At 38.0% G+C, this 27,349-nt stretch overlaps 1 protein-coding gene across 4 annotated transcripts in view; it reads right to left on the bottom strand.

The window, feature by feature from the left end:
* Nucleotides 1-27,349, bottom strand: part of SMARCC1 (SWI/SNF related, matrix associated, actin dependent regulator of chromatin subfamily c member 1) — a 171,892-nt gene that overhangs the window by 63,198 nt on the left and 81,345 nt on the right. For all 4 annotated transcript variants that reach the window (XM_027038580.2, XM_027038581.2, XM_027038582.2 and 1 more), the window contains exons 19-21: nt 20,915-20,974; nt 12,390-12,648; nt 11,517-11,678 (exon numbers count right to left, since the gene is read on the bottom strand). In XM_027038580.2, the coding sequence (XP_026894381.1) occupies nt 11,517-11,678; nt 12,390-12,648; nt 20,915-20,974 (481 nt within the window). The remainder of the gene's footprint in view (nt 1-11,516; nt 11,679-12,389; nt 12,649-20,914; nt 20,975-27,349) is intronic.

Raw genomic sequence — 27,349 nt, 5'->3', positions numbered from 1 at the left:
TTGATAAAGTCCCCAAAAAGCATTACATAATTGTACTACATAATGGAAGCCAATTTCTCCCTAAAAATATGTATCCTACCATTTAGTAAATATGGGTCATTAGACAACTCACTTAAATTCTAGCCAGTATGAGCTAGTCCCTAGATGTTAAGTGTCCAATTATGAGCTCCTCAGAAGTTTGACTCTATCCTTCACTGCCTCTTGAAATAGGTCTGAAAGAGCCCTTCAAATAGAACCTTGACAGAGAGAAGAGAGAAGCCACTCCACATGATGGAAGTCTGATGATCAAATACTGTTCTACTGTTTTCTTAGGTTCACTAGCCTCGCATGTTTCACACATGGTGTTTTAGAAGTGCCTGATTTGTAAAATGGTATGAAGTCCTCACAGTGAGAAGAATGAGGCTATTTATAAGCGATGAATAGTATCTCAGGCAAGAACTGTAACAGTCACTTCTGGGCTTTCAGTTCCAAGAAAGTGACCCTTTCAATATTATCACTTTCAAGATGTTCTTCTTAATCTCCTGATGGGTTAGAGACTAGTTTTTATCCTTCGTGAAAACCAGAAGTGATTAATTGGGTTCCTCCACACAGAACTGTGACAAATGGCTCAAGACGCATTCTTTGGAGTCCTGTATTCCACAAGATGTCAAGGAACCTGGTGGACAATCCACTCAGTGACATAAAGAATGTTCTCTGAATATTCTATTTGTGACTCAATATCCCTAGAGCATACATAGTCAACTGTAAGGAATAAACATCATTTAACATAATCTTTCAAATTTCTCTAAGCCAGGATTAAGATACATAAATCAATTCACAGTAGCAAAAAATTAAATAAAGAAAACCAATACCTGAGATCATGAAATGGGAAGTTACCGAGGTTAAGTCTTTGACAGACCCTTGAACATGCATGTAAATTCCAACTCCCTGGGGGAAGGACTGACTACCAAAAAAGGGACTAAGATGCACTGCACTATGACAATCATACAGGAAAACGTCCTTAGTCCTAGGAGATGATGCATGCTGAGTGATCTAGAGTGCAAAGAATCATGGTATCTATAACTTACTTTGAAATAGTTCACCAGAAACAATAAAATAAAAATCATTTAGACTGCTGGATAGATAAATATGGCAAAGTTGAACCTAACTAGTAGGCACATGAAATATCACTGTGCTACAATCACTATTTCAGTATTGTTTGGCTACAAGTAAACACGTTATTAGAAAGGCTATTTTGTTTAGACCCCATGTTAATTAAAGAAAAATCTAATAAATGTGTTTAATAAAAGTTTTCTTAGGGGGCAACTGGGTGGCTCAGTTGATTAAATGTCCAACTCTTGATTTTAGCTCAGGTCATGATCTCACGGAGACTGAGCCCCAAGTCAAGTCTCAAGTTGAGCTCTGTGCTGACGGCTCGGGCCTGCTTGGGATTCTCATTCTCATTCATTCATTCTCTCTCTCTCTCTCCCTCCCTCCCTCCCTCCCTCCCTCTCTCTCTCTCTCTCCCCCTCCCTCCCTCCCTCTCTCTCTTACACACACACACACACACACACACACACACACACACAAAGATAAATAAACTTAAAAAAAAAAAAAGTTTTTGTGGTGCCTGGGTGGCTTACTCAGCTGAGCATCCGATTCTTGATCTCGGCTCAGGTCATGATCTTGCAGTTCAGTGGGTTAGAGCCCTGAATCGGGCTCTGCACTGATGGCACGGAGTCTGCTTGAAATTCTGTCTCTCCTCTCTGTCCCTCCCCCACTTGTGCACGCACACACTCTCTCTTAAAATAAGTAAACTTTAAAAAATAATAAAAATTAGGGGTGCCTGGGTGGCTCACTCGGTTGAGCAACCGACTTCAGCTCAGGTCATGATCTCACAGTTCATGAGTTCAAGCCCCATGTCGGGCTCTGCACTGACAGCTCAGAGCTTGGAGCCTGCTTCAGATTCTGTGTCTCCCTCTCTCTCAAAAATAAATAAACATTAAATAAAAAATTAAATACAGTAAAAAAAATCTTTGATTTTCAAATATATTACATAAGTTATTTGGAAAATAAATCAACTTAACTCCTAGATGTGTGGTATTCTCAGCCTAATAGAATGAGTTTTAAAAATACAGGTCAGACTCATGCTCTTCTGCTCGAACCTCCTCCCCCCATTGGCTCCACCCTACCTAGAGTAAAAACTAAAATGTTACAGTGGTCCACGAGGCTCTCATCATTTCCCATGACCTCCTCCTCAGTGCAATCCAGCTACTTGTCCATGATACCCCCTTGCTATTCCTCAACTATGCCAGGCAGCTCCCATCTCCTATCTGTACACTGATTGCTCCCAATGCCTAGAGCACTCTGACCTTCCTTTGCCTCATTTACAGCTTCGTCCAAATGTCACTTTCTTGATAACATATTCCCTGACCTTTACTTGAAAATCGCAATTCCACACACTTCACAATTTATCTTCATACCCTGCTTTAATTTGTACCATGCCACTTATCAACCAACAAACTGTTTCTACATATATATATTTAATTTACACAATCTATGTTTTTATATACCATATATTTCATCTTCCACCTTGAAAAGACACAATCCTGGGGCACCTGAGTGGCTCAGTCAGTTAAGCTTCTGACTCTTTTTCGGCTCAGATCATGATCTTGAGGTTTGTGAGACAGAGCCCTGTAGCACAAGGAGTCTACTTGGGATTTGCTCTCTCTGCAACCCCCCCCCCCCCGCATGCACACTCTCTAAATAAATGAATAAACAAACAAACAAACAATTCTTGCAGTTGCAGGTGGGGATTTTGGTCTGCTTTGGTCAACAGTACCCTAGCATCTAAAACACAATGAAACAACACAATAACATAACACATTTACAGTCTTATTTATCCCTATGAGTTAAAAGAAAAAAAAAAGTCTAGCTTAAGACGGACCTCCCATTCAAGAATGCTTATGCGGTATAAGCTCATACACTGAATCACTCTGATGAAATTTTGCCGTGGGTTTCTTAGCACTTGATCTTGTAGAGATGAATCATCCAGCTGCTCTTCCTGGTACATGTGCCTGTCTCCTTATACAGCTCCTATAGGTTTATAAGAGGGTCTGGGTCTTTCCCCATTACATTTCTCATAGGATGTAAGGCAGGACAGTATGATGGAGCTATCAAGTCTTTAATGATCCTTCTTCAATGAATGAAAAATGCACAGACGCACCACATATGCTACTTCTGGCAGCATGCTACAATAAAAAGAGGGTGAGCTTTAGGATCAGAGATTTAGGTTCAAAATGTAGCTCCGATTCTCACAAGTCTATGTAACCTGCCAAAAACTTTCTTTCTTGGTTTTACAATAAAAACAATACCGCTTCCTCCAAAGAGTTATCCAGAAAAGAAACTCAAAGGATTAATCAGAAAATTCCTATATAATGTGTCACGGATATAGATACTCAGAAATGATGATTTTCAGCACCTTCTGAAAAATGTTTAAGAATTCTTTTTTTTTTTTTTTATCTTAACTTCCTTTACCTTCCCCTATAACCCAGGGCAAATAAAACCTGATAACAATTTTAGGTAAATGCAAGAGGTCTCAAATATCAGTATTACTTTTTCTATTCCTAGAATGGTCTCTGACCAAACAAAAACAAAAGACCACACAAATTTAAAGACGTCAGAAGATACTGGTAAATGACTAGAGTGAAAGAGGACAGACAAGCCCCTCCTGATAAGCGAGCACTCGTTTCTTAAATGAAAATAAGAGGTGTTTCAGACCTTCATCTATTTTTACTTTCATTTTACCAAACGCTCCCCCCAATACAAACTCTCAATGAAGTTAGATAGGTTAATGGGAGAAATCCAAGAGTTGTCCTGTATTTCATAAGAAAACTTATTTTTTCCTGTATTATCATTTACCATTGTTAATACATACAAGTTAACACATGGAGAACATAGTAAAATAAATATCACAATAAACAGTATGTGAACCTCCCACTCAAGTACATCATCTTGATAAGAAAAATCCTACATCATTCTATTTCAAATCAGCGTGCTATGTGATAAGGTGCTATTTTGTTATACCAAGTGTCAGTTTAAATGTAAATCTGAGGGGTGTCTGGGTGGCTCAGTCAGGTAAGTGTCCTGACTCTTGATCCTGGCTCAGGTCATGATATCACGGTTCACGAGATCAAGGCCCTGCATCGGGCTCTGTGCTGACAGCACAGAAGCTTCCTGGGATTCTCTCCCTCTGCCCTTTCCCTGCTTACGCTCTCTCTCCTTCTCAAAAAATGAATGAATGAATGAATGAATAAATAAATAAATAAATATTTATGTAAAATTGATATAGGTAAAGCTTGGTATAATTCCTTCTGGAAACATGCTTGTAATCCAAAGCATTTGTGTATAAAAGCGAATTTCAAGAACCACTGGCTCATACAGAGAAAGACAGATACCATATGGTTTCACTCTTATGTGGATCCTGAGAAACTTAACAGAAACCCATGGGGGAGGGGAAGGGAAAAAAAAAGAGGTTAGAGTGGCAGAGAGCCAAAGCATAAGAGACTCTTAAAAACTGAGAACAAACTGAGGGTTGATGGGGGGTGGGAGGAAGAGGAGGGTGGGCGATGGGTATTGAGGAGGGCACCTTTTGGGATGAGCACTGGGTGTTGTATGGAAACCAATTTGACAATAAACTTCATATATTGGGGGGAAAAAAAAAGAACCACTGGCTCAATTGTAACTGTGTGATGTTCGGTGTCATGTACTACTCATATTGCAAGATATCACTCATTTATCAAGTTACAATTTATTAGAAATGTTTGCTCATGTTGTGGAACACTCGCAGAATAAGTTACTTGCAATCCAAGGTTTTACTGTACTTTCTTTTCTCTATCTCCCCATTTGAAATGTGAATGAGGGGGCGCCTGGGTGGCTCAGTTGGTTGAGCGTCTGACTTCGGCTCAGGTCACGATCTCACGGTCTGTGAGTTCGAGCCCCGCATCAGGCTCTGGGCTGATGGCTCAGAGCCTGGAGCCTGCTTCCGATTCTGTGTCTCCCTCTCTCTCTGCCCCTCCCCCATTCATGCTCTGTCTCTCTCTGTCCCAAAAATAAATGTTAAAAAAAAAAAATTAAAAAAAAAATGAAATGTGAATGAGAAGGAAAGGAGGTACACTGTTAACTTCACATAATTTTGTTGAGCCAAGTCCACAGCAAGAACCATTTGTTATCTCCTAATTTATTTTATTAGTCACAGCCCAATATAAATCACATTAACTATCATAGGTCAGTGTTAAGTTATAGAATTCTATTTACAACACATCCCGAAACATTCATGTTATGCTGGTATTTTCTTTATGCCTTACTAAATGGTAAAAGGACTCAAATTCTGTTGCTGCAACTAGTTAAGTATCCACTGCAAATCAGAGAAGTTATCTGATAGGCTATTTCCAGACACTATGAATGAATTTTACTTTTCATGCCATTCAAAGAATCATCCCCTGTCACCTCCAGTGCTACCTGCAGCAGTCTGATCCAAGCTTTGCACACTGTGAAAAGCATACATTCACTACTGGGTCAGACTGAGGCTACTAGATTTTGTTTTTGTCCTCTTAAATCCTGCTAAACTAGAAATAGCTAAGTTTGCAATCTGTTTTTTAACCACTGATTCTCTAGGGTGTCACCTACCAAAATTTTAAAAACAGATTTACATGTAAAAACATGTCCCTCATTTTGCATAGTACAGAAACTTCTTTGAATCAAATTAAGAAGGCTGTGCCAATCCTTTTCAATTCCATGACCACAGGGAACCAAAAGACCCTACAAATGAACCCAAACCACAAAAAAGTCGAGGAAAGTGACACATTTCCCAGGCATTCAATAGGCTCAGGCTTCCCCTGCTTGAGCTGGGCACTGCCTGCTGGTGCAGAATCAATAAAAAGCAACAGAGATGTGGCTTGGCTTGCTGATTTGGGTATCTATCTAAGACAAAAATAAGTGAGCTTTCAAACTAAGAAATAGTGTACATACTCTAATAAGAACAGGTCAGTAATTTGCACTTAGGGTTAGAGAGGTTTTTGATAAATCTGGAAATCTGTTCCCAGACATTATCTACAAAATGTGACAGCAAGACTGACACTTAAGAAAGCAGAGGGAACAACAGTGGAAGGACCTATGCAAACCCATGGAGACCATAAAATTTTAAGTTTGAAGAGACCTCACTGATGTCGACTCAAACCACCCAGAACAGAGCACCAGGAGGCAAATGTATCATCTGTGGAGTACTGCCCAGCAATTTTAATTTGTACTTCACATTACCTTTATTCTATAAGAATGTAAGAGACCAAAAAAAAAAAAAAAAAAAAACAGTGACTGTAGCTGAAGTCTAAGTGTATAAATTGTATGTGACTGAGACAGAGATGGCATCAGGCAAGGTTGACAGCAATAAACGTTTAGCTTGAGTTATTCATCAGAAATTTTTTCAGAATGGGGGTGCCTGGGTAGCTCAGTTGGTTAAGCAGCCAACTCTAGATTTCAGCTCAAGTCATGATCTTACGGTGAGTGAGAGAGACCAAGCCCCATGTCAGGCTCTAAGCTGACAGCATGGAGCCTTCTTGGGATCCTCCCTCTCTCTCTGCCCCTCCCTTGCTCATGCTCTTTCTCTCAAAATAAATAAATAAACCTTAAAACAAAAAAAGAAACTGTTTTGTAATGAATGAAAAGAAAAATACTAATGCACAATGTAAGAAATGTTGGGAATTGGGTGCCTGGGTGGCTCAGTTGGTTAAGAAACATTGGGAATCAACTACTGATAATTCTATACAAAATATCTTACTTGGTGTGAAAATTAGCCTCTTTTAACCTACAGGAACACTGCCATTTGAGAAGCCAGGTACTGCTAAGAAGCTACTTTACTAAAATTTTACTGCTCTCATGATAAATTAAATAAAAATAGGTGAGTAAAGTCCTTAATAGCAAAAATGTCATCTGTCCAATATCAAAGACTGGCATAGCTACAGCAATATGTTATAGAGAGTACTTAATCATCATTTTCACATCACAGATGAGAGAACTCAGAGCTAATGAAGGTAAATAGCTTTTGAAAGTCCTATGCCTCTACAGGGCAGAACCAAAGGTACAATCAAAGTCTGCAAAATCCTAAAATCCAACAGACAATATGCTGTCTATAAGAGACCTATCTTAGGTCCAAAGACACAAATAGACTGAAAAGTAAATTAATGGAAAAAGATATTTCATACAAACACAGTAACCCAAACAGAGGTGGAATGGTATGTTAGTATCCGCTAAAAGAGACTTTTAGGCAAAAAAGATTACAAGAGAAAAAGGGGTTATATAATGATAAAAGGGCCGATCCACCAAAAAGACAGAACAATGATAATATATGGAACTAACAACAGAGCCTTAAAATATATGAAGCAAAACCAGACAGAACTGAAGAAACATAGATAGTTCAATAATTGTTGGAAATTTCAAGACATCATTTTCAATAAAGTAAAGACCAACCAGAAAAATGATAGACAACTTGAACAACACTATAAACCAGCCACACCAAACACACACAGAAAATGCCATTCAACAAGAACATAATGCAAAAGGAATATTTTCCAGGACAATGTATTAGGCAACAAAAGTCTCAGTGAATTTTAGAAGATAGAAACCACACAAATTATCTTCTCTGAATACAATGGAATAAAATTAGAAATCAGTAACAGAAGGAAATCTAAAAACTTCACTAATTGGTATATATTAAACCATTCATTCTTAAAACAACCCACAAGTCAAAGAAGAAACCAAAAGGGAAGTTATAAAACACTTTGAGAAAAATGAACATGAAAATGAAATATGTCTAAATTTATGGATTGCAGTAAAAAGGAGTGCTGAGAGGGATATTAATATGGAAGTCAACATTAATAAATTTCTCAAATCAATATCCCATCCTCCAACGTAAGGAAGTATTAGAAGAGCAAACTTCAGCAAAAAGAAGCAGAAGGAAGAATGAAGATTACAGTGGAGATAAATGAGAATAGAAAAACAATAGAAAGAATCACTGAAATCAAAAGTTGGTTCTTTGAAAGATAAAATTGACAAGTCTTTAGATTGATGAAGGAAAAACAAAAACAAAAACAAAAACCAAGAGTGGACCAAAGTACTAAAATCAGGAATGAAAATATGGATATTACTACCAAACTTACAAAAATAAAAAGGAATGTAAAAAGACATTGTGGGAAAAAAAAAAAGCTTTACTGCCATATAATTCATATACCATATGATCAACCCATTAAAAGAGTACAATTCAACGAATTTTAGTATATTCCCACATACGTGCAACCATTACCACAGTAAATTTTAAAATCTTTCTATCACCTCAAACAGAAACCGTATACCTTTTAGCTATCATCCTCCTTTGCGCCTCTTCCTCCTAGTCCTAAGCAACCATTAATGTACTTTCTGTCTCTACAAATCTGCCTGTTTATATTTCATATAATTAGAATTAAATAATATATTTTCTCCTCTGTTTTTTTTTTTTTTTCCAATGTTTATTTACTTTTGAGAGACAGAGAGAGACAGAGCATGAGCAGGGGAGGGGCAGAGAGAGAGAGGGAGACACAGAATCCAAAGCAGGCTCCAGTCCGCAAGCCGTCAGCACAGAGCCTGATGCGGGGCTCGAACTCATGAACAGTGAGATTATGACCTGAGCAGAAGTCGGACACTCAACGGACTAAGCCACCCAGGCACCCTTCCTCTGTTTTTCTTTCTACATACCATGTTTTCAAGGATGATCCGTGATGTCACATATGTCAATACTCCATTCCATTTTATGGCTGAATAATATTCCATTTTAATACCACATTTTGTTTACCCATTCATCAGCTGATGGACATTTGCATTGTTTTCACTTTTGGTTGTTATGATTTGTGTTTGTGTGTCTGTGTGTGTGTGTGTGTGTGTGTGTGTGGCCAATAAGTGAGACAATGTATATGAAATGGACAAATTTCTAGAAAGGCACAAACTATAAAAACTGACTCAAAAAAAAATAGAAAACCTAAACAGACTTGCAACAAGTACATAGATTGGAATCAGTTCTTAGAAAACAAAACCAAACCAAACAAAATAACAACAAAAATAACCCATGGGACGCCTGGCTCAGTCAGTTAAGCATCCAACTTCAGCTCAGGTCATGAACTCATGGGTCATGAGTTTGAGCCCCGCTCTGGGCTCCACACACTCTCCCACTTCTCTCTGCACCTCGTGGGAGTCTCTCTCTCTCTCTCATGAATGAATGAATAAATAAATAAATAGAAATGTGAATACAGTTTAAAACAAAATCAGGACTTGATGGTTTCCCATGTGAATCCAGAAAACACTTAAAGAAGAATGAACATCCATAATTCTCCTATTCTTCAAAAAAAATAAAATAAAGAACAATTCCTGACTCATTCTTGGAAGCCAGTATTACCTTGACATCAAACCAGATAAAAATACCACAAAAAATGAAAAGCAATAAACAAATGTCCCTTATGAATATAGGTGCAAAAATCCTCAACAAAATACTAGAAGCAAACTAAATCCAATGGAATATTATAATTCCCATAATCAAGTGGGATTTATCCCAGAAACCCAAAAGTGGCTCAACAGGCAGCAATCAATTAATACAACATATATAAAGAATAAGGTAAAAATACCACATGGCCATCTCAACCGATACAGAAAAAGCAATTGGCAAATTCCAACACATTTTCTGGATAAAAACATTCAACAAATTATAGAGAGAATTTTCCAAATTTGATAAAAGGAATCTAGGAAAATCCAACAACTAACACCATACTTAATAACAAAATGCATTCCTCCCAAGATCAGGAAAATAATCTCATTTACAATAGCATTCAAAAGAATAAAATACACAGGAATAAATTTAACTAAAGGAAATATAAAACATGTGTCAAGAACATACAACTAAAAACTTCAAAACAATGCTTAAAGAAGACCTAATTAAAGGGAAAGGCATCCTGTATTCATTGAGACTTCATACTGTTAAGATGGCAACACTCCACAAATTGAATGCAAATGAAAACCACAAGATACCACATCCACTTGTGGTTTATTTTTTAAAAGGGTGGGGGAGGGGGAACCAAGTGTTGGTGAGGATGTGGAGAAGTTGGAACATTCATACATTGCTGGTGAAGACCTAAAATTGTACAACCACTATGGAAAACAGTTGAGTTGTTTCTCAAAAAGCTAAACATAGAACTACCAATTCCATTCCTACCAAAAATCGAAAAAACTATGTTCACAAAACAGTAGTCAACGTTCATAGCAGCATTATTCAAAATAGTGAAAAAGTGACAACAGTACAAATACACATGAACTCATAAATGGATAAGTAAAATGGAATATCCACTGAAAGAATATTATTCAGCACAGAAAGGAATGAAGTACTGATTTTACACTACAACATGGATGAACTTGAAAACCTTATGCTAAGTGAAAGAAGTCAGACTCAAAAGCCCACATAATGTATGCTTCCATTTACAGGAAACATACAGAATAGGCAGATCCATAGAGACAGAAAGCAAATTAGTGGTTCCCAGGGCTCATGAGAGAAACAAATGGGAAATGACTGCTTAATTGGTATGGGATTGTCTTTTGGAGTGATCAAAGTGTTCTGGAATTAGATACTGGTGACAGATATACAACACTGTGAACGTACTAGAAGCCACTGGATTCTATACTTTTAAAGGATTAAAATGGAGGATTTTATGTTATGTGAATTTTACCTCAATTAAAAAGTAATGAAAAACAACAACGAACTTAAACCTACCCAGCAACTTATAAATTGAAATAATCACAGAAGTCCTTTCAGTATTCTGTCTATGTGCTCAAAAACTAGATCTAAAAACAGTTATCATGAGGGGAGCCTGGGTGGCTCAGTTGGTTAAGTGTCTGACTTTGGCCCAGGTCATGACCTCACAGTTCTGAGCTTGAACCCCATGTCAGGCTTTGCGCCGACAGCTCAGAGCCTGGAGCCCGTTTCAGATTCTGTGTGTCTCTCCCTCTCTCTGCCCCTCCCTGGCTCATGCTCTCTCTCCTTCAAAAATAAATAAACAATAAACAAACAAATAAATAAAAATAAAAACAGGTATCACGAGGTGCCTGGCTGGCTGAGTCAGTTGGTGAAGTATGTGACTCTTGATCTCGGGGTTGTGAGTTTGAGCCCCATGTTGGGTATAAAGATTATTTAAACAAACCAACCAGCCAACAAACAAATAAATAAATCTTAAAAACTGGCATCAAATACTTCACAGCTGTGATGTTATTAACAGTTCTGAAACAGCCTTTAAATTCTATCTACTATAACAGAAAATGATAAGAGAAAAAAATCAAATGTTAATCTTAAGGACAAATTGATACTGATCATTGTTTTTGCTTTTAAGCACAAACAAACCCAATTATTTTAGCAAGCTGAGAGGAAAATACAGCATCTACTACCCTTGCCCGTGGGGACAGCTGTGACTCACCAAGCTTCTCTGGCTCATCAGGTCCTGTGCCTGCAATGCAACTGCTCTCCAGGCCATACGTGGGGTCCACTTTCCCAGAGGCTCGAGCTGCTTCTTGTACTTTCTTGACGTGAGCTTCAACCAATTCCAGTGGTACCTCCTCTCGGACCCGAGAAAACTCCTCTGTACAAGAATCAAAATGCAAGTGTGATCTAGTGTGCAAATATTTGCTTTAACATAGACCACTATGGACTCTGACACATTAGTGTCTTACAAGCACTGACCTTTCTGGGTGCTCAGGCTTATCTATTCCAGCAAAACAAGAATGCCAAATGAGGTAGTCATGTACACTGATGAAATTCTAAGATTGTACATTTTAACTTATGTGTCGCAGTATCCTGCTGTGTAAGTAACAAAGATCTCTAAATTTCCGTCTGTAACAATCAAAATTTCTGCCCAAACTTAACCTAACTCTGCAAGTTAGATTGATAGTAAAGAAAATAGCAAGGATTAAACAACCAGAAAGCTGAAAAAGAGTTTATAGTGTGGCAAAGTTCTAATTGTAATAAAATCCAACAACGTTAAATGGTTCCTTTTGCTGGTTATGTCAAAGTCCAAATGAATCATAAAATATATGACAAAAAACTGTTTTGCCCCTCCAATTCTTAATGAATGCTCTTAATTTTAAAACTATGAATTTTAAGTGCTTTAGTTTAAAATGTTGTAATACTCTTTAATATGGTAGCTTAAAGAGGTAATGTCTGACTTTCTGCTAACTGAAATAAACATAGCAGCTGATAACCTGCCAGTCAGAGACAACACATATATAAAGGCAAGTACTAGGCTATTATCTGAAACTACTGTGCTGACAACACGGTTTAGGAAAGTCCATACCCAAAGCTGCTTTTGCTGCAGCAGATGCCACACGAGGGTCCACCACGGATGCCAAAAAAGCAACAGTGCTCATGACTGGGTTTCCTGACTGACTGAAAGGGACAGGCTGGTAAGCCAGGGGCCCCAGGGAGGCATCCGAATTCTCAAGGTACGGGTCCTCAATAGGAAGCCTCAGAAAGTGGAGGATGCATTCATCCTGAGTACGACTTCCGACATGCTCTGACACTTTGTTCCAATCATCCTTGTACATCTCCAGGGCCTACAACAGAAAAATCCAGGTGCTTTAGTATCAGGTAACAAGGAACTAATACGTAACAATATCAAAAGCCTATGACTGTTCTTAAAAACAGTTCAGGGTTTAAAAAAATAATAATGAAAATGATTATACTGTACGTAAGAAAATAGGTAGATTTGATTGCTTTTCTAATTACATTAAATCTCAGGCAAGAAAAATAAAAAACACATATATAAAAGGAAGAAAAAGTGTCTTTCACGAATACACACATGACTGTTTACATAGAAAATCATAGTAAGTCTACAGAAAAATACTAAAACTATAAAGTTTAGCAAGGTCAGAGGATAGACAGGTAACAAAAACTCAATTATATTTCTCTATGTATAAGCAATGAAAAGTTTTCAATAGGAAAAAAGTCTTTAAGATAGCACAAAACTGAAATAACTAGGAACAAATGTAATAAAGAATATGTAAGAACAACATGCTTGAAAAAAATAAAACATGCTGAGTTCTTTAAAGACCTAAATAAATGAAGAGATATACTGTATTCATCCATTAGAAGACCCAATATTATTAAGATGTCAACTCTCTCCAAACAGAATAGCAGGTTCAACACAATCCCATTCAAACTCCAAGTCTTTATTGTTAGAAATTAAGAAACTGAGGCTAAAATTTATGAAGTATATAAATTTCCAATTTAAAAATTTATTCTTCAGAGAAAAATGCTGAAAAACCCTCAAAAAGAGTAAAAGCAGTCTCTAAGGGGGAGAGGGACAGAAGGTTGTAAAGAGAATCAGAAATACGTGGTACGAAGAAAGTCGAGGAATTAACTGGGTAAGAACCTATTCAGTAGCTAACCAAAGCTGCTGTTCTCACAGGATTCACAACCAGGGGCAATTCTGCCTCCTTGGGGACATTTGGCAATGTATGCAGACATTTTGGGTTGACACAACTGAGGAGGTGCTACTGGCATCTAGTGGGTAGAAACCATGGATGATGTTAAACATTCTCTTTAATGCACGTAAGAAGAGCCACCACAACAAAAAGCTATCTGGCCCAAATGTTCATTGTGGGAGGCTGAAAAATCCTGTTCTAGAGCTTGATTTGCTGAGCTACACTGTGAGCTGAGCTTGTGATGACGATGGTTCTCTCCATGTTTACGTAAGTGAATTCCTAACCCAGGGCTCCAACTGCCGACCCAGGCTTGCCTTCTTTGCTGCAGTAGTAGAAGACTCCTCAAAACCCACACCAGAGAATGATCTTATTTCTTAAATCCCTTGAAAAAACAAGGCTAATTCTGGGTTTCCTCTGGATAGCCAGTGGCCTCAGGTAGTTCTAGAAGGAATTAGAAAAAAGACCTAGAATGTAACAAAAAATAAAAATCAATTTCTCTCACTAAGGTCGTTGGGGCCAGAAATGTGTAAGTTTAGGGACCACCTTATGTATCTGATTATGGGGAGATTTTCTTAGGATACTCTATCACAGACTTTTCAAAGACATTTACTTAAAAAAATTTTCTTCCTTTATTTTTTTCCTCATGAAGAAAGTTCAGGCAGTTTTTTCCAGAATAAAACTAAGGAACCCTTTGACATGCAAAAATCAACAAAGAGCATTCCAAAAAGCATAAGGCTGAGAAACGAGTGAAGTTCCGAGCTTGGGCACTAATGGCAGCGTTACATAACAGGGAATCAAAGACATGTTTTCAAACAGAACATGGTGACAGACTAGCTGGGAAGGAGGAGGAAGGCTGATATATTAGCAGACATTTTACAGGAGTATAAAACACCTTCATTCTTCCTGCTATGAGCTGGCTCCTTACCTACATTCTCAGAATCACCCATCTCTCTCGATCCTTAAATTCATCTTTCTTCCTATTGCCAGAGTGAACTATGTTTCACACATGACACTGTCTCTCTCCTGCCTAAAATTATTTCCTTGCTCGTTATTATCTTACTGAATGAAGTCCACATAGGATCGGGACTCTGCCTACTTCTTCCACTCTACTCACTACTCTTTCATGTTCTAGGAATATCCAGAAATAGTCTTCCTAGTCATTGTGCCTGTGGACACTTTGCTCTGTACCCAAAATATCATATACTGGAGCCAACAATACAGCTGTCCCATTCCCAGGAAGCCATGCACTGAGTCTCATCCACCCAGCCTGACACACAGCCATCCCTATGTACTTGTCTTGGGCTCTGGGTACGGCTCCAATCGTGAAGCTGAGGACACTGCACTCATTTTTTTGTTTTAACCTGTTTCCGTTGAATCCCTTACCTGCAAAGACTATGGCCTAGCCATCTCAGTCTACAGAGTCTGCCGTGGTGCCTTAAACACAGTAACCAATAAAATTTGCTGAACGTGACCACAGGGAACTGGACTAGACCAGGAAAGGAATTTGTGTTTCCCATGGCTCCAAATGTAAAAAAACAAAACAAAAAAACCCCACACAAAACCTGTAAAAAAGGGCTCTTCCTCAAGACAATATTTTTTTTTAATTGGAAGACATACTCATCTAAAATGTAATTCAAAATTACACAGAAAAAACAACTCCTTGGGTAGCATATCAAGGAAAGGTGTATCAGGGACATGCACACTACGAGCAAATCTTTGATGCTGTTTACGGAGTATCTTCCAATGCTACTGCTTCTGTAATCTAGCCAGTACAAAAAACGTGGGGAACTCTTTCAGTGATAAACGTTAATAACCTTAATGGATTTTATCTGCAGGTACAAGATTTCATGTCCACTAATCATCTAAGGGAAAATAAACACAAGGCATGAGAAAACAAAGCAGGCAGGAGAAAGACTGAAGTTAACAAGGGAGGAACCAATACGCTCCCAGACTCAGGTCTTGTCAATTTCAAACCCCAGGGACAATTATAATGACCAGGAAGACAAGTGTTACAAGCCGAGGACTTAATATTGTAAAAGCCTCTTTAAAAAACCCCCTTAATCACTATGAAATAGAATGCTGACATTTCTTCTTCCATTCTGGCACCCTGAATCTGTCAATGCAATGTCAAACTGCTCAGAAGACTGAGTTATCAGCCTTTTGTGACTTAAACTGGTGACACATTTTCAGGTGAAACCCCTGGAATTCCTCACACATCTTACAAATGAAATCTACTCAAATAAGTCTCCATCATCTTGATCTTACACAATGTATTTTTTCAAAAAGCTAACAGAAAGCCTTATATAGCCTTCATGTCTACCAATTCATTCAAGGTCTTTTCAAATTCCATTTATTCATCCAGTGTGTAGATTCTATTTTGGTTATTTGCAAAGCTGAAACTATGCCTCCAATATATGTAATAAAACATTGTACTAAACAAAATCACAGATAATAATCTGCAGCATTCCACAGAAGAACTGTGTGTGTTTTGATGAGAGACCATATCAAATAAGGTGTTTTTAAAATAAAAGCAGGTGATCTCAGAAATAATCTAAAATAGTTGGGGTGCTGCCTGTGTGATATACTTGTCTAATAAAATGATATGATTGGGGGGGAAACAATAAACCTTAATGCATCTTCCAGATTTATCTATTTATTAGGAAAAAATTGACTGGTTTTGGTCATTTGGTTATAAATCCTTTAAAAAATTTTCATCTCGGGGCACCTGGGTGGCTCAGTCAGTTAAGTGTCTGATTTCAGCTCAGGTCATGATCTCACGGTTTGTGAGTTCGAGCCCCGCGTCGGGCTCTGTGCTGACAGCTCAGAGCCTGGAGCCTGCTTCCAATCTGTGTCTCATTCTCTCTCTGCCCCTCCCCCGCTTGTGCTGTCTCTCAAAATTAAATAAATGTAAAAAAACTTAAAAAAAAAATTTTCATCTGGCTTCATAAGCTATTAATTATCAATAAATAAACTACAGAAATAGAAGATGTTAGTAGTAAGCAATGCTGCCGGGGCACCTCTGTGTAAGCAGAGACAACACCTGTTGATTCAACTGCATGTTTAAAAGAAAAACCAACCACTCTACAGGTTCCACCTGCAGGAGAAAAAAAAAATGCACTATTGTGTAAGGATACTGTGGTTTTCTTGAATATGTTCAGGATAAACAGCAGCTCAGCCATTCTGTTCTCACTCTATTTACTATTCACTATTCTTAAACGTAGAAGAGGAGAAAATTTTGAGTGTCAATGTATAGAAAGAAAAAGAACTGATAAGAACGATACTCCAATTGGTGCTGTACAACTAATTACTCCCTAAAGCCCAAAGCAACATGAAAGTATATTCCCCGCCAAGTACTAAAAACTTTAAACACATTAAGTAAACGTCCAGGGCAAATATGACTAGACAAAACAGTCCTGAAATAAATAAAAAGTGGTTCAGAAAAGAAGCTCTCTGCACATTACCGATAACAAATGAGTAGATAAGAGTACATCAAAATAGTGGTAAAAACTTGGGGCGCCTGGGTGGCTCAGTCTGTTAAGCATCCGACTCTCGGTTTCGGTTCAGGTCATGGTCTTGCAGTTCGTGAGTTTCAGCCCTGCATTGCGCTCTGTGCTGATAGTTTGGAGCCTGCTTGGAATTCTCTCTCTTCCCCCTCACCGTTCGTTCTCTTTCTCTCTCTCTCTCTCTCTCAAAAATAAATAATTTTGTTTTAAAGTGTGGTAAAAACTCAAAAAGAAGAAATCTTTTTGAATTTTAATGCAGAGATATTGAGAAGACAGAATAAGGAAAAGGAGAAGAGGGATGTAAAAAAGAAAAAGAAATAATTAATACACCACTAAAACTTCTTAAACCAAACACGACTGTTGGAAAAACTCAAAAAACAAAATTAAAAGCAATACAGAAACATGAACCATCACAAGTCCCGCTTTGGGCAAAACACAAGCCCTGGGTGAGTCCTGCTTCTCTCTGTCTCTGTCTCCCTCCCTCTCTCTCTGCCCCTTGTGGGATATTCTCATTCCCTCTCTCTCTCTCTCTGCCCCTTGCTTACTTGCTCCTTCTCTCTCTCAAAAAGAAAGGAAGGAAGGAAGGAAGATGAGCTATCAGCAGGTCCAGTGTATCTCAGTGTGGCTCGGAGACCCATGGGGCACCATATTTTTCAGGGGAACCAAGAGATCAAAACCGTTTTCACAATAGCAACAGGACACTGCTGCTTTTTCACTATGATGACACGTGCACGGTGGATGCTAAAGCAGTGGTGAGTGAACCACCTACCCTCAGCATGAATCAAGGCAGTGGCACCAGTCTTTTTTTTTTTTTTAATGTTTAGTTTTGAGAGAGAAAGAGAGAGCTCGTGCATGCAGGGGAGGGACAGAGAGAGGGAGAAACAGACACAGAATCCGAAGCAGGCTCCAGGCCCTGAACTGTCAGCACAGAGCCCAGTGTGGGACTCGAACTCACACACTGCGAGACTATGACCTGAACCGACGTTGCATGCTCAACTCACTGAGCCACCCAGGTGCCCCAAGAATATCTTAATAATCACCTTCTTCTTCACTGCCACACTCACAAAAATAATCCAACTTTACTGTAAAATTATTAATCTTACAAATTTAAACATCAAAGTTCACTTGTTTTTAATATTTGATACTATGAAATGTGAGGTACACAAGAAGACTAAAAATCAACTATCCAAGCATGATGGCTGTCTGAAGGAAAAGCACTGTATGATCATTTGAGTTTCAAGCTCAACTAGCCATTTTCATTGAAGATCATTTTTTAAAAAAAATTTTTCATGTTTATTTTTGACAGAGAGAGAAAGAGAGACAGAGCATGAGTGGGGGAAGGGCAGAGAGAGAGAGGGAGACCCAGAATCTGAAACAGGCTCCAGGCTCTGAGCCGTCAACACAGAGCCCGACGCGGGGCTCGAACTCACAGACAGCGAGATCATGACCTGAGCCGAAGTCAGACACTCAACTGACTGAGCCACCCAGGCACCCCGAACATCATTTTTACTAGCATGTAAATGCTAGCACACATGGCTAACACACCATGGTCTGTAGGCACAGATATCTGGCAGACATTTTCTGATCAGCACGGGAGTTCTGATCTGCTCCATTTCTGACCTGGGCCAGTTCACCCTGCCTTAGGCATCATGGTGGTCCCTCGCTCTAGGAAGTCATCATACTGATGCCAAACTTAGTGCAGACGCCCAGCTAGCACAGCACACTCCAGTCCTGAACCTAAGACTTAAGCAACCCTCCTGCCTCAGCCTTCTGGGCACCTGGGACTAACAGGCACTCACCACCACAACAGCCTGGCAAATGTTTTCTTAAAAGCAAACAGGATTGTCAAAAATGTCACTTTGAAGAAAACAACTGAGTGCTTTTTGCCAATGATTAAGTGAAAATTAGAATTCTGAAAAATACGTACCTGCCATGAAAGCCTCTCCTACAGGATTATTTATAATTATCTGAAAAGGTCATTAAGATATTCTTTGTGTTTCCAAATACAAGTCCAGATGATACTAAATAGTCCTAATGTATTTTAACTAAAACAACATATATGATGAAAAAAACAAATATGAAAATCCAGTTGTATTCTATTAAGTCAAACATTATAGATATGGCTAACGGGTGACACCACACTTTTTACTAACACACTTTTGTTTTTCAAAATCTATTTCTGATAAAAATTTTTCATAAAAACTTGCAATGGGTTTATTGTTATTTTTAAGTAAATTAGTTTCCTCAGTTTTAATTTATAATACAGAAAATACTGATTAACTCACAAAAATTCTTTGAAACCTCAATGTAATTTTTAAGAGTAGAAGTATATCCTGAGACCAAAACGTTTGAGAACTGCTGACCTAGTCTAATCTTCTATTTGATGCTTCATTTCTAAATTGCAAATGTTACATATGATATACAAGTTTGGATCAGATGAATACTCCACTGAAAATGAGCTCTCTTCCTCTGCAAGTTCTTTGTTCTAAATGTTATAAACAGAGCAAGCACTAGAAGTTACCAGCAGCAATCATACCTCCCTCCAGGTTGACCCCATTAATGAAACTAGAAAACTCGTTCTTTTCCCAGCACCACCTGCAATACTTGGTGACCACGAGACCCATTTTGATTACTGAGATAGAAGGGAAGACTGATGAGGGGCTTCTGGTTAAGCTTTTCATCCCAAGAAGAGCCCCAGAAGAGGCCCCAGAAGTGCCATTTCCAATTTTCTTACTGTTTTGAACAGGGATATGAAACCAGTGAATCAATCACCCTTGCTGGGAGCAGAAGAGAACACAGAGAGACAGAATGCAGACAGCTAAAGAAGGAAAACAAAAGAAGAAAGAAGCTAGGAACCTGATGATGTACTTGAGTAGTAAAAAGTATGTTGGAATTGCCAATCTAAAGATAGCCAGTTGAACAAAAAAAAAAAAACAATGTCCTTTTTGGTTTAATCTTTGCTAGTTACATCCTGTTCTTTGTAGGCAAAAGTGTTCCTAAGAGATCTAACAGTACACTTCCTCATTTGGTCCTAATTTGGCTCTCACACGTACATTCTACCCACAAATACTATGTAGTACCATGCTGTCTTCATTTTACCCAATCACTGTTCTGTAACTAAAGATAAATGGTCCTCTTCAAAAATGGTTGATAAATATGGAACCTAACATTCTCTTACTCTCCAGAGTAGAAATAATTGCTAAGAGTTACTTGTGTAAGTATTTTCAAGAATCTCCAAAGACATGAAGAATTCCAAAAAGTATTCAACAAGCTGACTGACATATCTTGAATTACCACTAGTTTACAACGGTGTTCTACTTTCAAGAACAAACAGTATTTTCAGTGGCAGGCATCTTCATCTACTTCTCTGGAATGCCTTCTGGGAAATATGGAGGTTGTACAAATGCACACCAGCACCAGAGAACTCATCTACAATGACCAAGGTGGGCTAAGTTACAAAAACAACAACTGGAATCTGAAGAAACATTCCACTTCAAAGTAACATCTGCTACTCAAGGTCAGCAAATTATTGTTACATGGGAATGAGGTGCCAGAAGTGCCAAATCTTCCAATTTTGGAGGAAAAGTTACAGATCTAGACTACTTTTGCAAAGCCGTAATAATTGTTTAATATTGGCAAAGATTTAAAATGAAACAACCCAACCTGGGCCAAAATAACACATATCCAGGTCTGATCTTCCCTACTGATAGCCAGCACATCACTTCTAGATATGATATTTAAATAATGATGGACCAAGAAAATTCTCTTAAAACTCAATACATGGTTCAAAAAACTTCAGGATTAATTCCAAAGGTGTACTTCAAATGCGAGTCACAGAAACTAAGCACCCACCTCCTGTGTGGATAAAGAGGCTCCACTATTAATGTGCTTACCTCCAGGAGCAGAAGGGTCTCCTGTTCAGTCCATTCTCTTCCAGCACTAGCACCTTTACTCTAAAGAAACAAAACCAAAAATTAGACACTCACTCCTAAAGGCTGAGCATGGAGCTCAGCAGGAGTTCCTTCTAAGTTCAGGGGGCTGTTTTATGCACACAACCAAGTAAGTCCCTAAGCAGTAGGTGGGGCACCTGACTGGCTCAATCGGTACAGCATGCAACTCTTGATCTTGGGGTTAAGTTGGAGCCCACACTGGGTATAGAGATTACTTAAAAATAAAATCTTTGGAAAAAAAAAAAGTCCCTGAGCAACAGAAATAAAACACTTGAGGATTCTAAACTTCCAACAGAAAGGCAGACCTATTTCAAAGATTTCTTGTTTTCTATTAAGGACTCACAGACCATTTAGATATGTTGTTTCTATTATTTTGAAATTTGAAAATACTTTTGAAGCTACAAAGGCACAATATTTTAATGCATACCATGAACTGGTTGGATATCATAAACGTAACACAAACATTTGGTATAACTTGAACACAGTACTTTTTCTAAGATTCAAAGACAAATTGTACTACATATAAATTACTCTGGAAGATTCTTTTTTTTAAAATATTTTCATGCTTATTTATTAAAAAAAATTTTTTTAATGTTTTTATTTATTTTTGAGACAGAGAGACAGAGCATGAACAGGGAAGGGGCAGAGAGAGAGGGAGACATAGAATTCAAAGCAGGCTCCAGGCTCTGAGCTGTCAGTACAGAGCCTGATGCAGGGCTCCAACTCAGGGTCTGTGAGATCATGACCTGAGCTGAAGTCGGACGCTTAACCGACTGGGCCACCCAGGTGTCCCTGTTTATTTTTCAGAGAGAGAGAGAGACTGAGTAGGAGAGGGGCAGAGAGAATCCAAAGCAGGCTCCAGGCTCTGAGCTGTCAGCACAGAGCCCGACATGGGGCTCGAACTCCATCCAGGAGAGAATGATCTAAGCTCAACCAACTGAGCCACTCAGGCACCCCTTGAAAGATTCTTGATTCCAATTGCAACAACTTCATATTTTCAACATCTCTTGAATAAAATAATCACCAAGTAATTCCCTAAACTGCAAATCACTCTTTCCGTAAGAATCCCTTTAACTGGGGGTTGAGCCCTGGACTGTTGATTTTGGCTCAGGTCACGATCTCAAGGTTGTGGGATCAGGCTATGTGGGCTCCATGCTAAGGGTGGAGAGTGCTTGGGACTCTTTCTCCCCCTCTCTCTCTGCCCCTCCCCCTCTTCTCCCTCCAAAACAAACAAACATTTTTAAAAAAAGAATCCCTTTAACTGACAACTCACATGAGCATGGGGGGGGTATAAGAAAACCAACTTTGTGTTACCTAAAAACTAAGATTTATCAATTGATTCATACTTCTTGATTTGTACACCCTGCTCCCTTCAGAGACTGTCAGAAGACTGGATGTGTGGTATACCTGACATTATTCTTTACCTGCAAATGTTATTAACTCAGAATATACATTCTAACATATCCCTTCTCTGTAAACTCTATTTGGGTAGATTATAGTTTTAAAAATGAAGAGAAAATTTCTATAGTCTGTGATTTCCTTGTTTGTGACAACAAAGCCTCTCAATTTGTTGACTCAACCTTTCTGCATACTGTGTTACATATTGTGGGTAAAAGTTAAATTATGATTTGCTAGGTTTCCATGGTATTCAATACATATTCTGAAATTTTTGCAAAAAACTGTACTAAAAATAACTACTTTAACTAGAGAATAAAGAGGAATTGAAACATTGTGGAATTAAGCATTGTAGAATTAAGTCTTAAAGCAGGACTTTGTGAGATGGACAAAAAGGCATGTAGCTAGAACTCCTAATACATTGCTCAGATTCCTTAAGGATTACTTTCTTTTTAATGACTTCTATTAAGTTTACTTATTTATTTTGAGAAAGAGAGGGAGAGAGCATGCAAGTGGAGGAAGGGCAAGAGAGGGAGAGAGAGAATCCCAAGCAGGCACTGCACTGTCAGCACAGAGCCGAACGTGGGGCTCAAATTCACAAACCATGAGATCATGACCTAAGCTGAAATCAAGAGTCGGACCCTTAATTGACTGAGCCACCCAGGTGCCCCATAACCCTTAATGATTACTTTAAGACAACAAGTTTCATCTTTTAATGAACTAATCTCAGAAATGACCGTCAATCAGACAGAGGAACAAAATTCCAAGAGGAACAACATTCATTAACATTTCATCTAAATTCTAAGGAAGGAAAACCTGAATAACAGGAAAGATCTGTACAACCTAAACATGACATTTATTAGGTAGGTGTGTGGCAGTGAGCATTTCTCCACGTCTCAGCCACAAAAGTACAGTTTCTCCTCTTGATAAAAACTAGTTCTGAGAAGGGTGCATAATCTCATCTCATAATCCTTGAGATGTTTGTGGGGGTTGTGCATGGTTTTAAGAAATGCTTTCTTTGGTGTTTACTAAGGCAGAATGTATGTTCAATAAAAAACCCAAACCTTAGGTATACAGTTAGATACAATTTCACATATACACCCATATAATCACCTAAATCAACATCTAAGGGTTCTCTCCTTTAAACCTCAAGTTGATACCAACAGGAGTACACACTATTCTGACTTCTATAATCATAGGCTAGTTTTTCTTGGATCTGAACTTTGTAAAACCATTCAGTATGTAGTCTGTGGGTCTGGCTTCTTGTTTAATAGTAGGTCGATGATATTCAACCACACTCTTTCTATGAAGTCATTTCTTTTCATTTTTGTGTTAATATTATATTGTTTGAATAAACTACAATTTATCCATTTACATGACTGATTGTTTATGGTTTTTGGCTATCTTGGATAAAGCTGTTAAGGACAATCATGCATATTCTTTTATACATTCATTCTTTTTTAAACTTATTTATATTGTTTATATAGCCAGAAGCTCAGTGACTGTGTGTGTGTGTGTGTGTGTGTGTGTGTATTTATATTTAACTATAAAAGAATATAATAGTTCTCTCCACTTTTATTTTCTGGAAGAGTTTATATAGGTTGGTATTATTTCTTCCTCAAAGTTTGGTACAAATGCATCAGTAGAATCATCTGGGCCTCGAGTTTTCTTTTCAGAAAGATGTTGAAATATATATAGATATAATATATACAAGGCTATTCAAGTCTATTAGTTCCATATGGCTACTATAATCAAATTCTCACAAACTTGATGAAACATTCAAAATAACAAAAATTCATTCGCTCATCGGTCAGGGGGCTAGAAGTCCAAAATCAATACAACCAGGACAAGAACTGAGGTGTCAGCAGGACCGTACTCCCTATGCATGCTCCAGAAAAGAATCCATTCTCTGCCTCTTCCACCTTCTGGTGGCTGACTCAGAACTCCTTGGTTTGCAGCTGCCTTATCTGAACCTCTGTGCCTGAGGTCACACTGCCTTTTCCTCTTCTGTCTTCAAATCTCTTTGGATTTACCTCTTAGAAGAACACATGTCATGGCACTCAGGGCCGACCTGGATAATACAGCGTTATCTCATCTTCAAGATCTCTAACTTAATCACATCAGCAAAAGAACCTTTTTCCAAATGAGGTAATGTTTACAAGTTCCAGGCATCAGGATCTGATTTCTTTGGAGGACATTTTTCAAGCTATTACATTAGGTTACCTATTTCATCCTGAGTAAAGTTTTTTATTTTGTTGCTTTCAAGGGGTTTGTCTGTCTTATCAAAGTGTCAAACATATTATCATCAAGTTGTTGATTATATTTTTAATATCTTTTTAATGTACAGAGAATCAGTAATATATTCTTTCTTTCCTGATTTGTAATTTGTGTCTTCTCTTTTCTTCTTGATCACTCACTCTGGTCGGAGGCTTATCAAATTTACCGATCCTTTCCTTATTTCGTTAATAACCATCTCCTTATTTCGTTAATTTTCTGTATTGTTTTTTTGTTTCTGGTTTCTAGTTTCATTTTGTTGTGGTTAGCTAACCATATTTATTTCACGTGTATGAAATCATACAACCACATTTTATAGTATCATTCCTTTAAAATTTCTTGAGAGTCATTTTATGGCTCAAAATTGAATATACTTTGGTGAATGTTCCCCAAGAACTTTAGTCTTATCTTACTGACCTACCTACCTACTTATTCTATCAATTACTAAGAGCAGACTATTGAAATCTCCAACTACAATTCTATCAGTTTTGCTTTATATATTTTGGAGTTTTTTAATGAACTATACACCTAATTAGGGCAATCATGTCCTTTTGATTAACTAACTCCTTTATCATTATGAAATGTTCATGTTTAATTCTGGTAAAATAATTTCTAATGTCTATTTTCACTAGTATTAACATAACTGGTATTCCTTGGATTAATGTCTAGAAGGCAGGTCTTCTCTCATTCTTTTACTTTATAATTAGATTTCTTACAGACAATTTATGATTCTTAGTTTTTTATGCAATTTGATGATCTCTGTTGCTTAACTGAAATATTACAACCATTTACAAATAAGGTTATTACTATCCCCATGGTCATATGTAAACCTACCACCTCCCTATTTTCTACTCATCACATCTACCCCTTCCTTTCTCATTTATTCCCTCTTATGGGGTAACTTTTTTTGAGAAGTAACTTTTTTGTGGAGTATTATTCTGTTTTTATCTCCATTACTGACTTATTAGCTATAGGTCTTTAAATACTCTGTGACTTAGAATCCTCATCTCTAACGTGTCATGGTGTATCCTCAAATACCGTATTAGGTGCCATATATATAGCATAAGAACTTTAATATAGTGTACTTCCATTTCCCTCTGCTGTACCTTGAGCCATGTTTGGTCCTTAACACATATTGAAAACCTAGAGATATACTGTTAGCATTTTTGGTTTAAGTAGTCTATTACCGTTTTTTAAAACTACAAATCAGGAGGGAACATCTTTTATTCTGACCCAGGTGCTGACCTCTTCTGGCATTCATTGTTCTTCCATGTAGATCCAATCCCCTTCAAAAGTATTTGGAAAGTGTTTGCCAAAGTATTATATACTTTAACCTGAAGCAGCATTTTTTATCACATTTCTAAATTATATCAGGAGTTTAACTCCATGTAATTGTCTTTCTGCCATTTTGGTCATTTCTACATGTTATAAACTCCTTAAAATGATCACTGCTTAAACAGTCTATATTTCTTCATTATTTAATCGTACATTCATTCGTCTCCCTAGACATATACCTTCCTAGTCTTGTGGGTCCATCACGGATCAATATCCTTCACCCAAAAAAACTTCCCTCAGTTTTCCTGTACTGTGTGCTAGTGAAAACCTAACCCCATTCTCAATGTCTGCCCTTTCACTCCTGAAAGGTATTCCTACTGGATACAGAACTCCAGACCGACAGCTTTACCTTCAACATTTAAAATGTTACTATAGTGTTGGAGTGCCTGGGTGGCTTAGTCGGTTAAGCATCCGACTTCAGCTCAGGTCATGACCTCACGGTTCATGGGTTCGAGTCCCACGTCAGGCTCTGTGCTGACAGCTCAGAGCCTGGAGCCTGCTTCGGATTCTGTGTCTCCCTCTTTCTCTGCCCCTCCCCTGCTTGCATTTTCCTTCTCTCACTCTCAAAAAATAAACAAACATCTGGCTTCTGTCATTTCTGCTGAAAAGTCAGACATCAGTTTTATGATTATTTCTTTGAATTTAATGTGTTCTTCTCCAACGCCACTCACTGCCCAATGTGGTGGCTACTTTTAAGGTGTTAGTTTTTTTGTTTTCTTTTGTTTGAGAGAGCATGCATGTGTGTGAATGGAGGAAAGGGGCAGAGAGAAAGGGAGAGAGAAAATCTCAAGGAGGCTCCACACTTATCATGGAGCCTGAAAGGGGAACAATCCCACAAGACCCGAGCCGAAATCAAGAGTCAGATGCTTAACCAACTGAGCCACCCAGGCGCCCTGTTTAAGATGTTAGTTTTTAAGGTAAGTTTAAGCATGATGTGCCTAAACATGTTTTCCTCTGTATCCAAATGGGGATCAATTTAGACTCTCTACTGAGTTGGTATCTTTTTATTATTTATCAAAAATGATTAGCCATTACATCTTCAAATATCACTTCTGTTTCATTCTTTCTCTTTTTATAGGTCTCTAATGATAAACATGAATTCTTTTTACCATTTCTCACGTGTCCTTTAAAGTCTGTTCTCTTTGACCCCCTCCGCCACCTTGATCAAATTTATTTTTCTTTTGGTGCTTCAATTTCAAGGTAGCTACTAACCTGTCTGAGCTCACTATTCCTGTCTTCTGTTGTGTTTAGCCTGCTGCTAAAACCACCCAACGAGGTTAATTTCAGGCACATTTTTCAATTATACAATATTCCTTTGAGTCTATATATTATGTTGAAATTCTCCACTTTTTCCTGTTGAATTTCTCCACTTTT

This window comes from Acinonyx jubatus, chromosome A2 (assembly GCF_027475565.1).
Source record: "Acinonyx jubatus isolate Ajub_Pintada_27869175 chromosome A2, VMU_Ajub_asm_v1.0, whole genome shotgun sequence".
NCBI lineage: Eukaryota > Metazoa > Chordata > Mammalia > Carnivora > Felidae > Acinonyx > Acinonyx jubatus.
This window is presented reverse-complemented; position numbering and strand designations above follow the sequence as displayed.